The following is a 16,290-nucleotide window of genomic DNA, read 5'->3' as shown; positions in this document are numbered from 1 at the left end:
CCCTTTACCCTGGCCCTTCTAGAATGGCTGTAGATTTATGAACGTGGGAAAAGAAAGAAAGAAAGAATAACAGTGTTTAAAAATAAATTTTGTTTTTCACAAAATTAATCCCATTTTACGGTGTGTATTTTAGTGAAAATTCTTTTGGGTGACTTACCATTTGTCAAGCGATCAAACAAGAAAATGTCAAAGTCCCACATTCCCACTTTGGAGAGCATGTGCTGAAAAGGCAAACAAAAAACAGCACTCAGATGAATCATATTGGAGACCCAAACATTTACTTTGAGACACAGTGAATTGAAGAATTAAACAGTTGAAAATAGCGTACTACTATCTATGTACAACTGGTTTGCAGTAAAACAAATCTTACTCCACTCCTTAATAATAACAACAGTGTTAAAGGGACAGGTTCCGGAATTAGACTGCCACATCCCATGACAGCCACATGTCTTACTGGCTGTGGTACCTTGGGTAAATTTCTTAGCCTCTTTGTACCTAAGTTTTCTAATATATTACCATATGCAAAATAGATAGCCAATGATAATTTATTGTATGACTCAGGGAACTCAAACCCCTAGAAGGATGGGATGGGAAGGGAGGTGTGAGGGAGGTTTAAGTGGGAGGGACCATCAGCTATTATACCTATGGCTGATTCATGTTGATGTTTAGCAGAAACCAACACAATGCTATAAAGCAATTATCCAAAAAAAAAGTTAAACCTGTTGTGAAGATTAAATAAAGCAATATATGTAAAGAGCTTAGAGCAGTGCATGACATAGTAAAGCACATATGATAGATAGCTGGTGAAATTGTAGTTTTATAGTCTCTACCTAGGGGAGGAGGTTTACAGTAAAGTTAAAAAAAAAAGAAATCTAGATGACTGATGAGCATATTACTCTGCTCAGTGTGGACTAAATGTGAAATTAACCACTGTTACAGACAGGAAACTGAAGCGTGGGCAATTGAAAATATTGGGTAATTTAAAGACCTATCGTCCAATGTAGACTTATTGTCCTACTGAATAATCTTCCATTGCATGAATTATACCACGCTTCATTTATCCATTCATTTCCTGGCACACATATGGGTTGTTTCCTCCTTTTGGGTCTTGTGAATAATGTTGCTATGAGTGTAGGTGTACAAATATCTGATTCAGTCCCTGTTTTCAAACCTTTGGTTATATCTTTTTTTTCTTTGTGCTGTGCAGCATTTGGGATCTTATTGATAGTTCCCTAATCAGGGATCAAACCCGTGCCCCTTGCTTTGGGAGCACAGAGTCTTAGCCACTGGACCACCTTTCTTTTGAACAATACCCCCTGCTTAGAGTGAGATGGTGTCAGAGTTGCAGTTGCTGACTCTACCCTCACTGTAGCTCCAGTGACTGCCTTCCTCTCTTCTCATGGGCTCTGCTTCCACTAAGGACCAGCTCTCTTTCCCCACCTCCCGTTGAGTGGTCCCCCTGTGTCTTATGATAAAATCCGAAGGCCTCATCATGGCACACGAAGACTTCACAACAGCATCAAGAAATAAAGGGACAGTAGGTTTTGGGTGAAGTCCAGTTTAAGTACTCTTTTAATCCAGGTCACGCAATTCTAAAGGCAAGGCTAAAATTTGATCTCAGATATCCTGATTTCCAGCCTGTTGGTTCTTCCTACATCTCAGTGTCGTCTTTCTTGGGAGATGGCTGCTGAGAGGGGTGGCATCCAGGAGAATGCTGTCAGATGCTCCAGTGCTGGGAGCTTAGCTTTGCTCTCCTTCTGGAGCTTCTCTGGTGGCTCAGAGTGTAAAGAATCTGCCTGCAAGGCAGGAGCCTGGGGTTTGATCCTTGGGTGAGAAAGGTCTCTTGGAGAAGGGAATGGCTACCCACTTCACTATTCTTTCCTGGCTCCTGCCACCAGAGTGGATTGCAAAGACCCCATGGACTGCAGCCCACCAGGCTTCTCTGTCTATGAGATTTTTCCAGACAAGGATACTGGAGTGGGTTGCCATTTCCTTCTCCAGGGGATCGTCCCAACCCAGGGATCGAAACCGGGCAGGCAGATTCTTTACCAACTGAGCTACAAGGGAAACCCTTGTTTTACTTAGTGTTGTGCAAAAATGTTTTGCACATTTATAAAAATAAAAATAGCTAGCATGTGCTAGGTATGAGTCTATTAAGCATGCAAACATGCTTTACTTTATTTAGTCTTTGTGCCACCCCTATGAGGAGAGTGCTTCTATTAACCTCGCTTTATATTAATATTTAAGGGAAAAGCCCAGATGTGTTGAGTAACTGTTGAGAGGCACAGAACTCCCCAGGGCCCCGAAGTAGGACTCAAAGTGAGGTGCGACCAGTGGAGGGAGGGGAGGTGGGAGGGTGGGGGGAGGCACACCCTCTCAGCCACTGGCCTGGTATGAAGCGACAGAGGGGTAACTAGCTCACCCTTGCTTGTCCAAGGTAGTCTTCATCCAACAGGTGGAGAGGGGCTTGTGGTATAATTCCACGAAGCAGCCTTGATGCATGGAAGTATCTCTGAAAGCTTAACAGTCTTTTCACCTTTTTCTTGGTGCCAATTTCCCCTGAATGTGTTGTATCTGTGGAAAGCAATCAAATTCTGAAGTTATACATTTAAAAAGCCCTATTTTCTCCACTCTGTAAAAATAGAGTGCATTATAAAGGAGAGAATCCCAAGAGATGCTCTCAACACTTTCTGAAACAGAGACCATGTAACTCTGCATTTGAAATTCTTCTAGAACAAGAAGGATATTTCTGATATGTTACATTCATTAAAAGGAGATATTTCTGACTAATTTTGGAAGACATGAATGTGAATTAAAAACCTCATTTTCTTATTAACAACGTTAGTAAACTTAGTGAGTAAATTTACACACTTTTGTATGCATTTAAAGAACAGTTGTGGTTTTTTATTCTTCTATACTGGAATGGAGGTTCCAGAATTTAGAACAGGTTCTTATCCTATAATCTCCGTAGTCTGATGAAATCCTTCACCTGAATTAGAAGAGTTGAGAATACACTAGCTTGGATACAAGGAAAGGTTTCCTAATGTCCCAGGAACATCGGCAGCAAAGGAATTAAAACTCTCAGCACAAGAGTGACCTAGATTCTCATGCCATGAAGCAAAAAGGGTGTTTATTTTCTAATGGAGTATATTCTCTTTCACTGGTGGCCATAAAAATCTGATTCTGTCAGTAGAGATATTTTAATACTCCTGTCACATGTGCCTTTAAAACTTGACTGTTGACTGTCCAGAAATACCCCAAGCACATAATTTGAATGTCTGTCAAGGTATGTTTCATCTCAGATGAAATCCTATGAATCACTCAGCCACATGAGTGATGTCTGCTGCCAAATTTAGATCTGGAGTCAACTGAATGGTCCTAGAAGGAAAACATACAGTTCATACATAAAGAAATTTTGGTTTCTCTCATGCCTCTTCCCATGTCCCCTTTTCCTCTATAGAAGTCAAAATCACAGTGGGTATTGGAAGCAGAGGAATAGATGGAAAATGACCCTTTTACAATGTGGCGCTCCCAAGGTCAGGGAATGACCGAAATCAGAAAGTTACTTGGTTTTATAATGCATGCAAAGACTTAACTCAGGGCACACAACACCCACTGCTTTTTGGAAATGCCACCTGATTAAAATTCTTTTTATTTTCAATTGGGTTTAGATTTCCTGTGTGGGGAGATGTAAACAAGACCATAAGGAGATAAGAGCAGTAAACTGAAGTTGGGTGCTTAGGCGCACATCAATATGAAATGTGGGCTCAGTTCTACTGATGGGTTCTCACTCATTTCTGTTTATCAAAGTACAGGTTAAAGTGGTTCATTCATTAAAAAATGTTTTGAGGCAATTTTCTGATGGTCCAGTGGTTGGGACTTGGCATTTTCACTGGCAAGGTCTGGGTTTGATCCCTGGTTGGGGAAATAAGATCCTGCAATGAATAGAATAAAGCCACACACAAAAAAAACGTTTTGAGTGTTACTAAATGTTACTAAGGGACAGGCACTGTTCCAGATGCTTGGTGATATCTTTCAGTTCTAGATCCTCTAGTGAGCAAAACAAAGACCCCCATCTTCAAGAAGCTTGCATTCTAGCCAAGGGACATAGAAAATAAGCAATAAACAAAAAAGAAGTAATTTATAAAAATGGGTTAGAAGCTGGTATGTGCAATGGGGGAAGAAAGGAAAGCAAGGGACAAGGGATCAAGAGTTCTGTGATGGGATAGCCAAGGTCGCCCTCATTAGAGGCTACGATTTGATCAAAACTTGACTGAACTGAAGTACATGAAGGAGCTGACCAAGCAGGTATCTGGGGAAAAGCCTTTCTTACAGAGGGACCAACTCAACTAATTCCAGAGTGGGAGTGAGGCTGGGATGCTGGCATGTAGAGTAAGAAAAAGAGGAGAAAGAGATGTGTTCATAGAGCAAAGTGGAGGTGTGTGTGAGAATTTTACTCTGAAAGCCATTGTAACAACTTGGGCTCTACTCTCAGTAAAACATGGAACCACTGCAAAGTTTTGAGAGGAAGAGTAGTGTGGAAACACAGCATTTAAAAAGGGTCACCGTGGCCTCTGTATTAAGAAAAGATTGTAGCAGCAGACTTTTGATGCAGTGAGATCTGTTATGGGGCTACTGGAATAATCTTGGCAAGAAATGATGGTTTGGTTAGACCATAGGGGTAGCCATGGAGAGAGCTGACGTGAGGGGATTCTGAATACATTTTGAATATATTTTCAAGTTTTTTGGCCTGAATAACTGGGGGAATGGAGCTGCCATCATCTGAGATGGGGAAGGCTGCAGATGGAACAGGTGTGGGGTGGATTTCAGCTTGATACGTGTTGAATTTGGATGTCTATTGGAAATTCAGGTGAAGATGTCTAGTAGAAACAAGTGGATATAAAATCTAGAGCTTGGGGGAGAAGACTGGGTTTGAGAAATACATTTGGGAGTGGTCAGATGAGATTAACCTAATCACTGAACTGTGCCCTTAAACAAGCACATTTTATTGTAACCTTATAAGCAATAATATCCAGTAGCTACAAGCACGTTTAGCATGCACATTTTGTTATTTAAATATAATTTATCGCTAAAAGGAGCCAGATAACCTTGGTGAAATGTGTGAATCTAGGACTGGGGCAGGCAGAGTACAAGATGAACTGTGACTTCTTATAATGCCAGAAAATAAGGGAGAGTTCAAAAAATGATGGGCTCGTAGAAAAATGACAGAGGAGACGATGTGAAGGGGGGCTTTCTGAGCAAATATGCAAAAATTTGAAACTCAGCATGAATAACAGGAGAGTGGATTATAAACCACTGACTGAAAAAAAAAAAAAAAGACTCCACCGGCCCATAGTAAGGACGTGAGTAAATAAGTAAATAAGAGAAAGCTCTGACCAATAAGGTGGAAGAAACAGTGAATTATTAGTAATAGCAACCTTTATAGTAATAACTGATTCAGGCCAAAATCATTAATAGATAATAAAATTAAGTAAAAAGCAACAGGATAATTACATAGTATCAAAGAATCTTTTCACAGGTGACACCAATCCAAAAGGAAAACTTGGATAGTTTTCTAGTGAACAAAGGTATAGGAGGTACCATCTTCACTAACTATTCAACGTTAGCATCACTTGTCATAGGAGAAGCTGATATCTTACTCTGCCTGATGTGATTCACCGAGGACACAACATCACCTGTGCAGTGGTCCTGCCCCGAAGGTACATCCCACCCCTCAAAAGAGGTAACATCAGAAAAACCCAAACTGGAGCATATTCTTCAAGTAAACAATCTGTCCAAACTCTTTTAAAAAATTAATTAATTAATTTTTAATTGTAGAATAACTGATTTACAATATTGTGTTGGCTTTTGCCATACATCAACACAAATCAGCCACAGGTATGTATATGCCTCTGCATACACTCTTAAAAAATATCAACTTCATAAAAGACAAGGAGAACCCAGATATTGTTTCATAGTAATGGATACACAGATACAGTGTGCTTAATGCAATGCATGGCTCTGAACTGGATCCTGGATCCCCCCCCCCAAAAAAAAATTCCATAAGTAACATTAGTAGGACAATTTGTAAAACTGGGATATGGACTTCTATATGAGATAATAATATCCTATCTATAAATGTCTTCACTTTGATAATTGAACTGTGGTTACATGGGAGAATCCCTTGTTCTTAGAAAATACATGTTGAAATATTTAGGGATAAAGGGGCATGATGTGTACAACAAATTCTCAAGTGATTATGAAGAAAGTAGCAGCAAGGCAAATAAAGCAAAATACAACTGGTGCATCTGGGTAAAGGGACTATGAATATTCTTTGTTCCGTTTGCACAAATTCCCTATAATTCTGATGTTATTATATAATAAAGAGTCTAAGAAGGGAAAGAATGGGAAGGGAGAAATCTGACATAATGACATGGAGTAAATTCAGCTCTCAAGGAGTTTTGCCACGTTTGCGAGCAAAGAAATGTGATATTTCTATATAGAGCTATACAGAATGAAATCAAGTGTGTTGGTAAATAAATGAAATTAATTATTTCTGTATTATGTATAAACCTGAAAGGAAATATCCATACAATGGTCTATTCCATTTTTTGGTAGTCTATGAAAATCCTCCCATTCTAAAATACTAGAAGAAAATCTCCCTTGTGGCTAATAGCATGCCTGTGTTTACATAATAAAATCAGAAGCAAACAACTTAAGCTTGGATTATGGAAATATGGCACAAACATAACAAATTGAAATTATGGATTGTTTCTTGGTAAACTTCCATTCAGCTTTCCATGTAAGATATTTTAAGCAGATTCATAGGTAAGATAATGACATTTGTTACATACAGTAAATGTAGGTGATTAGAGATAATTTCTGGTCACCAAAATTATCATTTTGACTAAAATATTTCTAATCTCCTGTTGCCATGAGCTGAGAACCCATTTTTGCCTTAAAGAAAAGAGGAAAACAGCAAGACTCTCTCCTTTTTTTTACCCTTGTAGTCAAAATGGTGATAGTCTACTAAAATGACAATGTGGATCTCTTTCAATTTTTATTTTCATTTTTGATATTTTTTGTTCTTAATTTTTATTTTGAAAATATTATGTTAAAAATAAAATATCTTAATTACTGAATTATTTGGTACCTTCTAAAATTTTGCACCTGAGGTAAGGGCTTCACTTGCCCCAGCCTAGTTTTGGCCCTGTCTGGCATCTTTGCAGCAGAAGCTCAGATAATGTGAAAAATGTTAAATATTAAAATAAATCTATACTTAAAACCTTCTCATAGTTAATTTTTTATGGTAGTGTGTAGGTTAAAAAATACATTAGTAGCATATAACATCATTCATCATGAGAGAGTCAAAGTTTTGGAATCATTTGGTTTAATGTGTATTCTTTATTTGTGCAAATTCTTACTTATTGTCTGAGATGGGCAGGTAGGTATCTGCCAAGATACAGTATTTGTTGGTGGCCAATATTTTCTAAAATACAAAGGCATGTTGTAAGTATCCATATCGCACTGCTCTCTGGGTTGTTCTTTAATATATGAGAGAATAATTCAGAAGTGATACTGGGTGACCATTTATGAAAATGATAAATTTTCATTTTCTTACATGAGGACATTCATAAAGCTAAATGAAAAAAAAACTTTAAGGTAGCTCTCTTGAAGAGATTCAATAATGAAAGAAAATAAATTTATTTAAAAATAATTTTAATAATTTATTTATCAACTGTCATTTAGGGAGCACTTTGTGCTGTGAGATAATAGGATAGAAAACTAGGATATAAACTGAAGGTATAGTTGGGAGAAAAAATTCATATAAAGAACAACCAGTGAATAAATCACCATGCTGTATAATAATCCTAGGTATTGTTATACTGTTATTAAATAAGACTTGACACATTTGTTTCCAAAAGGACTTTCAGTGAGTAGAATATTTTTGTTTTGATTATTAGGAGTACAGTGATAGGCATTTCTGGACAGAAATTTAAATGATTGGCTAAGCTAAATTTGGAAGATAGTTTCATTAAAATCAGGCTTCCCTGGTGGCTCAGTTGGTAAGTAGAGAATCTGCCTGCAGTGCAGGAGACCTGAGTTTGATACCTAGGTCGAGAAGATACCTTGGAAAAGGGAACAGCAACTCACTCCAGGATTCTTGCCTGAAGAATCCCCATGGACAGAGGAGTCTGGCGGGCTACAGTCCATGGCATCGCAAGGAGTTGGACATGACACTTTCAGTTAAAAGCCAGAAATAAAAACACTAATACAGTATACTAACGCATATATATAGAATTTAGAAAGATGGTAACGATAACCCTGTATGCGAGACAGCAAAAGAGACACAGATGTATAGAACAGTCTTCTGGACTCTGTGGGAGAGGGAGAGGCTGGGATGATTTGGGGGAATGGCATGGAAGCACGTATAATGTCATATAAGAAACGAATCACCAGTCCAGGTTCGATACAGGATCCCTGGGGCTGGTGCACTGGGATGACCCAGAGGGATGGTGCAGGGAGGGGGTGTGGGAGGGGGGTTCAGGATGGGGAACACGTGTACGCCCGTGGCAGATTCATGTTGATGTGTGGCAGAACCAATACAATATTGTAAAGTAATTAGCCTCCAATTAAAATAAACAAATTTAAATTACAAAAAAATAAAAATTAAGCAAAAAAAGAATCTTAACAAAGTGTGTAATAATAAAATACTGGGTTTATTCAATGCTTTTATAGAATTAAAAAACTTGATTTAAAGGCATTCACAGCTACCCTAATGGTGCTTTCTGTTTGGATTTTGTAGTTTAATGGGCTATGGGTCCCCATATTCTCATTTGGAAGTTACAAAATGTTGCTCCAGAAGGCCTCACTGCCTAATCTATGTACGCATTGACTCTGACTGTGAAAGTCGTTTTCTGCTTGCTTGTTCTCTTACAAATTTCACAAATTGTACATATTAACACATTTCTGCACTATTTAGACACTAATTTTAGGGTTATGAAGTTTATATTGGCACTGCTCATATGGTAATTTTCAAATTTCACAAGCTGGGATTGGCTTCAGTGCAAAAAATGTTAATAAAAATTATTTTCATTTTGAGTACCTTCTCTATGGCATCTTCTCTTTACAGGGGCTGATACATTTTGGTACTAGGAGAAATCTTAAACCTAGAAATACTATCTGGGGTTAAAGAAAAGCTATAAGCTCACCTATATGATGAGGGTGTTTCTGTCAACTGTATACATAGTTCCTCCAACAATGTCTTTATCTACTATTAGGTTTAAAAAGCCCATTTGGGTTTTCCACACCATCTTGCAGAAAAACTTGAAGGACCTTTTTGGCCAACCCAATATTTCCAGAATTTGAATAATTAGTAATTGGTGCAGAGGTAGCTCAGGTGGTTCTGAGAACAAAGAATGCTTTTATGTTTAAGTGGAAACTTGCTTCTAGCAAACATGGATACTCAACTTCATAAATCTAACATCAATACTTTCAGAGCACTAATTCTACTGAATATTTAAAATAATATTATTAATAAATTCCATACTCTGATAATTATTGTACTAATAATTATAATACTTATAATTATTTAATATAATATTTATAAATATTTAATAATTATTTAATATAATTATATAATCACTATGTTATAATAATTATGATGAAATTCCTTGCTGAGTTAGTGGCTATTCAAATACTTTCATATTCTTCTCTTACAGAATTTTAATATGTCATACTAAAGGGATATTGGTATAAACTTATTACTCCTCAAGGTCAGAAACCATCTTATCAAATGTTGTAACTCCTTGTATCTAGTGTAAAATCTTGCTAATTATGGAAGCCCCATACAAAGTTTGTTGTTGTAATTTGATTCAATTCTTTCAATTAATTTATAGAAACATCATTATCAAGTGCCATTTTAAAACAATAAGCTGATTTGTAAAGTGTAAGATCCTAAAACTTACATTTATACACTAGCTTTTGAAATCATTGTCTCAACTCCCCCAAATGGAGTTCCAGAGACCAGGTGTTCCTGCCACTGCCATTTCCTGTGACTGACCTCCACCATAACACTGTGCCCTGTGTGATAGCAAATTTACTCTTATTTACACATTTGACTTATTAGACTATAAGGTCTCACAGGCCAGATTCCTGGTAGTTTTTTTGAAATTTCACATTATCCTACAGCATATAGGTGTTAAATATATGATGATGGAATTAAATAATTTTGCTGTATCTGTGCTCTGGTTCTGAGCTCAAGAATGATGAGCCTTGGAGAAATCAGGTTGAAATTCTAGTTTTAAATATGTGGTTTTAAAAAAGATGAAAAAAGTTAATTAGTGTGATTTTAGGAGTCCTGAAACGCAAATAGCAGGTTTACAGTATAACACTTCTTTTGTATAGCCAATTCTCATCAGTTTAGGATTCAGGATTCCTGCAAAGTTGGAAGGTTAGTGGAGTTATCCAGGATGGCAATTTTCTTGAAAGCATTCATGAGGGTTTTAAGATTGAAATAACCTAGGCTAAGGTATAGTTGCCCTATAGATAAAATTTTTAAAGACTAATGAAAAAAAACTAGTAAAGAGATAATATGTAGAAAATAATATCAATGTATTTTAAAAATGTATAATGTGGACTTCTAGGTTTCTTGACAAAGTGCTAAACGAGACTAGCGCTCACTTCAACCTACAATTGAAGTATTAAACACTTCAATCTATTATCATGTGCTTTTAGGAAATTTCATGGGCTTCCTAGGTGGCACTAGTAGTAAAGAGCCCTTCTGTCAATGCAGGAGATGGAAGAGATGCAGGCTGAGTCCCTGGGTTGGGAAGATCCCCTGGAGTAGGAAATGGCAACCTGCTCCAGTATTCTTGCCTGGAAAATTTCATGGACAGAGGAGCCTGGTGGGCTACTGTCCATGCAGTCGCAAAGAGACGGACATGACTGAGTGACTGAACACATACATACACAGCAAATTTCATAATTTATAATTCAGACTGGGCTGTAATGACTTTAGTCAAACCCCAGCATTCACAGATTAGTATCTCTAGACAGTAAAGTCTCCATTTCTTCATAAAAGAACCAGATGCCAAGAAATCTTTAAAATATAACAATATTATGATATTGATACATGATATATAGAAAGCCCTAAAGACTCCATCGAAAAACCCTTTGAATAATTGATATTAGTGAAGTTGTCAGATAAAAAATGAATAAACAAAGATCTGTTGCTTTTCTATACACTAATAACAAACTATCAGAATGAGAAATTAAGAAAATGATCCCAGATACAATTACATTAAAAAGAATAAAATGCTGAGGAATAGATTTAACCAAGGAGGTGAAAGATCTGTATACTAAAAACTACAAGACAGCAATAAAAAAAAAATTGAAGACAAATAAATGGAAGGATATTCTGTGCTCATCAATCAGAAGAATTAATATTGTAAAAAATTCTACCCAAAATATCCTACAGGTTCAATGCAATTCCTATCAAAATTCCAGTGACATCCTCCATGGAAATAGAACAAATAATCCAAATATTTGCATGGTACCACAAAAGAACCTAGATAACCAAAACAACCTTAACAAGGAAGAACCAATCTGGAGGCATCACACTGGCTGATTTTAAACTATTTTACAAAGCTATAGTAATTGCATAGTATGATATTGGCATGAAAACAGACAAATAGATCAGTGGAATAGAATAGAGAGCTCAGAAATAAACCCTTTGCATATATGGTCAATTGATTTATGACAAAGGAGCTAAAGGTATATAATAGGGAAAAGAGTCTCTTCAATAAATGGTGTCACCATTGGTAACAACATGAATGGACTTTGAGGGCGTTATGCTAAGTGAAAAAAGACCAGTCAGAGAACGACAAATGCCGTATAATCTCTCCTACATGTGGAATCTAATCTGGGTCATAAATACAGAGAACAGATTGGTGGTTGCCAGAGATGGGGGTAGGGGTGACCAAAATGGATGAAGAGGGTATTAAATATTTTAAAACAGAGAAGAACAGAAAAGAGAATACTTTGTCTATTCTGGTCTTTCAAAAGTCATCAGTGGTCATAAATGACCATATTTGTTTATTTTTCCTGTACATATTACCAGCAGTCAGAAAATGGCACTTAGAAACTAAGGACAAACAAAGATATTACTTGTCCTATAATATCAAGTGTGGAGACTGTCCTCACATGGGTTGATATATATTTAAGACAAAGTCAGTACACATGACCTCCGAAATCTGAGAGCAATTTGATTGAGATAAAATAGAAATTAAATTCCTTAGCATCTGGGGAATTTTCTCAGGCCTTTAACAGGAAAATAAGAAAATCAGTTGTGATATCCAAAAACAAACAAAAATGCAGACAACATAACATTAACAATAACAAAATCACCAAAAAAAGAGAGGAAAGGAACAAAAAGAAAGCAAACCTAAGCCAAAAGAAAACTCATCATTGCCTTAACATTTAACTTGAAGTTGGAAAATCAATTTGAGTTAAAAGGAGCTAAGTTATTTTAAGTTTCCTAAATGCAGGTTCTGAACAGAGATGTAGTAAAGCCCCATGTCATTAGCTCTTCTATGTACAACAAACACTCACGACTTCTTGATGGCTGTCACTTGAAGAAGAGCTATGCTTCAACACTGCCACTGAGTGGGAGGAAGTGGAGGAAGACGAGTTTTTAAGGCAAAGAGAATTGTTTCTCTAGTTCTACTTTTTAACGTTCATTTTTTTAAATTGCCAATTCTCTTTTATGCTCTTGACAGTAAAGAGAGAACCAATATGGCTGATATGAGTCCTAGAATAGAATGAACTCTTTCCTCAGTTCACTGTATCCACACCTGCTGCTTTGCCTTTAGAAAACGTGCTCAGAAAGTGTTTAAGAGGGTTAAAATCCTTGTCCTCCTCAACCATCCAATGAACTGGTTTATGGCAAAATGTGCTGTTTCTAGTCTATTATTTTGCCTACCCCCAAATCCACTTCAACCCATGGATTATGAATCTCTAACTTCGGGGTTCAGGGATAGTTGAAAAACTATTTCCTTTTTGTAAGGAAGGAAAAGCCTTTAAAAATAAGCTCTTAAGATTTCTCTGGGCAATAGAGAGGTTTTTCAAAAATCTCAGTTTGAATGAAATTTAAATGAATTAGTAAGCATCAAATTTCTTTAGTTTAAAAGGAGAAATATGTGCCAGGCACAATGTGGTTTTATTGAACTCTCCGCTTCTCAGTGTTTGAAATGTTTAGCAAATCCCAAGTTTTGAGGGCAATGGTTTGTGGTGAGCAAATTGAGGTGACCAAACTTTCAGTTGATTCTAAGTCTCCAGAGGTTTAAAAACTGTTGCATTAACTCTCTAGTTCCCAGCATATATTTAAAATAAGTGTGGTCTTTTATCGGAGATATGTGTTTGAATTGTTATATTTCACTATAAAAATTCCAGATTTGTGTTGTAATATACATCTGCTCCTTGCCTTTCACTCTGTCTGCTCATTCTACACCCCCACCCCGGGAGAGTGGGGGTAATCCTCTGATTGTCTCCAGTTGTCCCCTCCAATCACTCTCACCTACCACTGACAGATTTATTTCTCAAGCACGACGCCTACCATGTCAGCCCCCCTGCTTCAAATTCTTCAGTGGCTCCCCAATGTCTACATAGCTATACTATTTTTCTGGTATTTATGGTCCTTTACAATGTTGATGCCAACTTATTTTCCCATTTTTATCTCCCACCAGTCCCCTTGCAGATAGATAGGTCTCTGTTCTGGCTGTTTTTTTTCCCTTCCCAGGTCCCTCAAGCTTCGGTATGATTCCCACACTTCTCAGCTGATTAATCAATTGATTACTATCTCCATCTATAGAAATGCCATTAACCCTTCAATAGCCCACCTCAAATAACTCCTCCTCACTTCCCAGTCAGATGCATTCAGATCTTCTGTGAGCCCTCTAATGCTTTGCAGTTGGGATTGGAGTAACCAGCGTTCTTAACTCTCCTGCCCGTTGCTGCACACACTACTATAAGCCCTATTAGAGTAGGACCACGTGGGTGCTGATGGTGGTAAAGAATCTGCTTGCCAGTGCAGGAGATGCAAGTGACATGGGTTTGATCCCTGGGTCAGGAAGGTTCCATGGAGTGGGAAATGGCAACCCACTTCAGTATTCTTCCCTGGAAAATCCCATGGACAGGGAAGCCTGGCAGGCTACTGTCCATGGGGTCTCAAAGAGTCAGATGTGATTGAGCACACACACATGTCTGTATAGTGTGGTGGCTGGCTTAAAAGGTGCTCATTGAACAAGGGAATGAAGGGATAGGTGATTATTTATTATTATTTTTAACCATTAAAAAAATCAAAGTATAGTTGAGTTACAATGCTGTGTTAGTTTCAGGTGTTCAGCAAAGGGATTCAGTTAGACATATTATATATCTCTATTCTTTTTTCAGATTGTTTTCTACTTAGATTATTATAGGGCACTGAAGATCTGTGCTATAGTTCCCTGTACTATACACACAGGTCCTTGTTGTTTATGTTTTATACATTGTAGTGTGTATATATTAATCCCAAATTCAGACTTTATCTCTCCTGGTCCCCTCCCACCCTATCTCCTTTGGTAACCATAAATTTGCTTTCTATGTCTATGAATTTACTTCTATTTTGTAAATAAGTCATTTATATCAGTTTTTAAGATTCCACATGTAAGTGCTATCATATGATATTTGTCTTTCTCTTTCTGACTTACTTCATTTGATATGATTAACTCTAGGTCTATCCATGTTGCTGTAAATGGCATTATTTCATTCTTTTTGATGGCTGAGTAATAATCTATTGTGTGTGTATATATATGTATATATATACATATTCTTTTAAAAATTATTTATTTTTAATTGATGGATAATTGCTTTACAATATTGTGTTGGTTTCTGATTCATCAACATGAATCCGCCATAGGTATAGATATGTCCCCTTCCTCTTGAACCCTCTTCCCACCTCCCACCCCATCCCACCCCTCTAGGTTGTCCCAGAACATTCTTTCTGGAGTAAGGTGATTATTGGTTGAGATAGAAACTTTTTCTTTTTCCTACCTCTTGTAGCACATTATTTTCCTCATGATGCATACCTCCACAGAACTGATAGTAAGAATGAATTGTCTGGAGCAGGCAAGGTTCATTCATTTTATACAACAGATAACAGGGTAATCTCCTGTGTAGAAGAACTTGAACTTCTTTTTCTTTTGGAACTTGTAGGGTTTTTGAAAACATTGTAAGTATATCTTTAGAGTATCCATCAGCAGAGACCTGGGTAGGAATGTGGACCTCCAAAAATTTTCAGAAGAGGATCCCTTATGTTTTACTCTTTGGAAAGGAAATTCATTGTGAGTGAATTCCTTTCTCTTTATGGGTTATAATGGATGCTTGAGTTACAGTCCACCTGAGTGAATCCTCTGATTTAATGGATTGAATCAAGTGGGCATTATATGTAGTTGGAATATAGCTCTTTAAATGCAAACACCCACTCTACTTCAGTAGAGCTTGAGATTTTTACCTGCATGTTGAGATTTGTTTCTTATGGCCCATGGCTCTCTATGGGTCATAGTGGCATCTTAGGTGTAATCATACGTGTAACACCGTTAAGGAACAAATTCCCACTGAGACTCACACCATTCATAGGTCAAGGAAAGCTATAGATTTGTACACTGAGTTAGAGAAGAGAGAAGAAATTTTTAGAGGATTATTCTGGTGTCAACTTGCATGAGTACCTGAACTGTTCTCAAAGATATAACTGATGGATTTAATCTAGAACAAGCACCCCTGGCCTTCTATTCCATTTATTCTGTCTATAGCACAAACAGGGCTTGGGGCCAGAGGGTGATGGGACTAAGAAATATTGAGCACCTACTAGATAGTTTACATTTGTCATCCTATTCAATTTTTTAAAAAGTGGGTACTGTGAAGTCAGTATTACCGGCTACTTTCTACAGATGAAGCAACGGATTTAGAAGAGTTTACTAAACGCTTCACAACAGCGTACAGGGTAATCTCCTGTGCAGAAGAACAGGAGCTGCATAACTGATAAGTAGCAGAGCAGGGACTAAAACCTAGGTCTATCTGATTTTTCAAGATGCTTTGTTCATTATATTCTGTTCTTTATAGACTAGAAAAGGACAAAGAATTGGGGGCATGTGACAGTCCAGCATGGAACCTTATTTTCCCTGAGGTACAGTGATGTATGAATACTCACGGAATCTCAGATTTCCTTCCTTTTAAAAAAGTATAGTGAAACAA

The 16,290-nt window shown here is 37.2% G+C and overlaps 1 protein-coding gene across 5 annotated transcripts in view; it reads right to left on the bottom strand.

Moving 5' to 3' along the window:
- Nucleotides 1-16,290, bottom strand: part of PDE7B (phosphodiesterase 7B) — a 359,458-nt gene that overhangs the window by 48,862 nt on the left and 294,306 nt on the right. For all 5 annotated transcript variants that reach the window (XM_052645654.1, XM_052645652.1, XM_052645650.1 and 2 more), the window contains 2 exons: nucleotides 2,423-2,574; nucleotides 158-221 (listed from right to left, as the gene is read on the bottom strand). In XM_052645654.1, coding sequence (XP_052501614.1) covers nucleotides 158-221; nucleotides 2,423-2,574 — 216 coding nt within the window. The remainder of the gene's footprint in view (nucleotides 1-157; nucleotides 222-2,422; nucleotides 2,575-16,290) is intronic.

The sequence above is a fragment of the Budorcas taxicolor genome, chromosome 9 (assembly GCF_023091745.1).
Source record: "Budorcas taxicolor isolate Tak-1 chromosome 9, Takin1.1, whole genome shotgun sequence".
Lineage (NCBI taxonomy): Eukaryota > Metazoa > Chordata > Mammalia > Artiodactyla > Bovidae > Budorcas > Budorcas taxicolor.
Note: the sequence above shows the minus strand (reverse complement) of the source record. Positions and strands in the feature narration are given on the sequence as shown.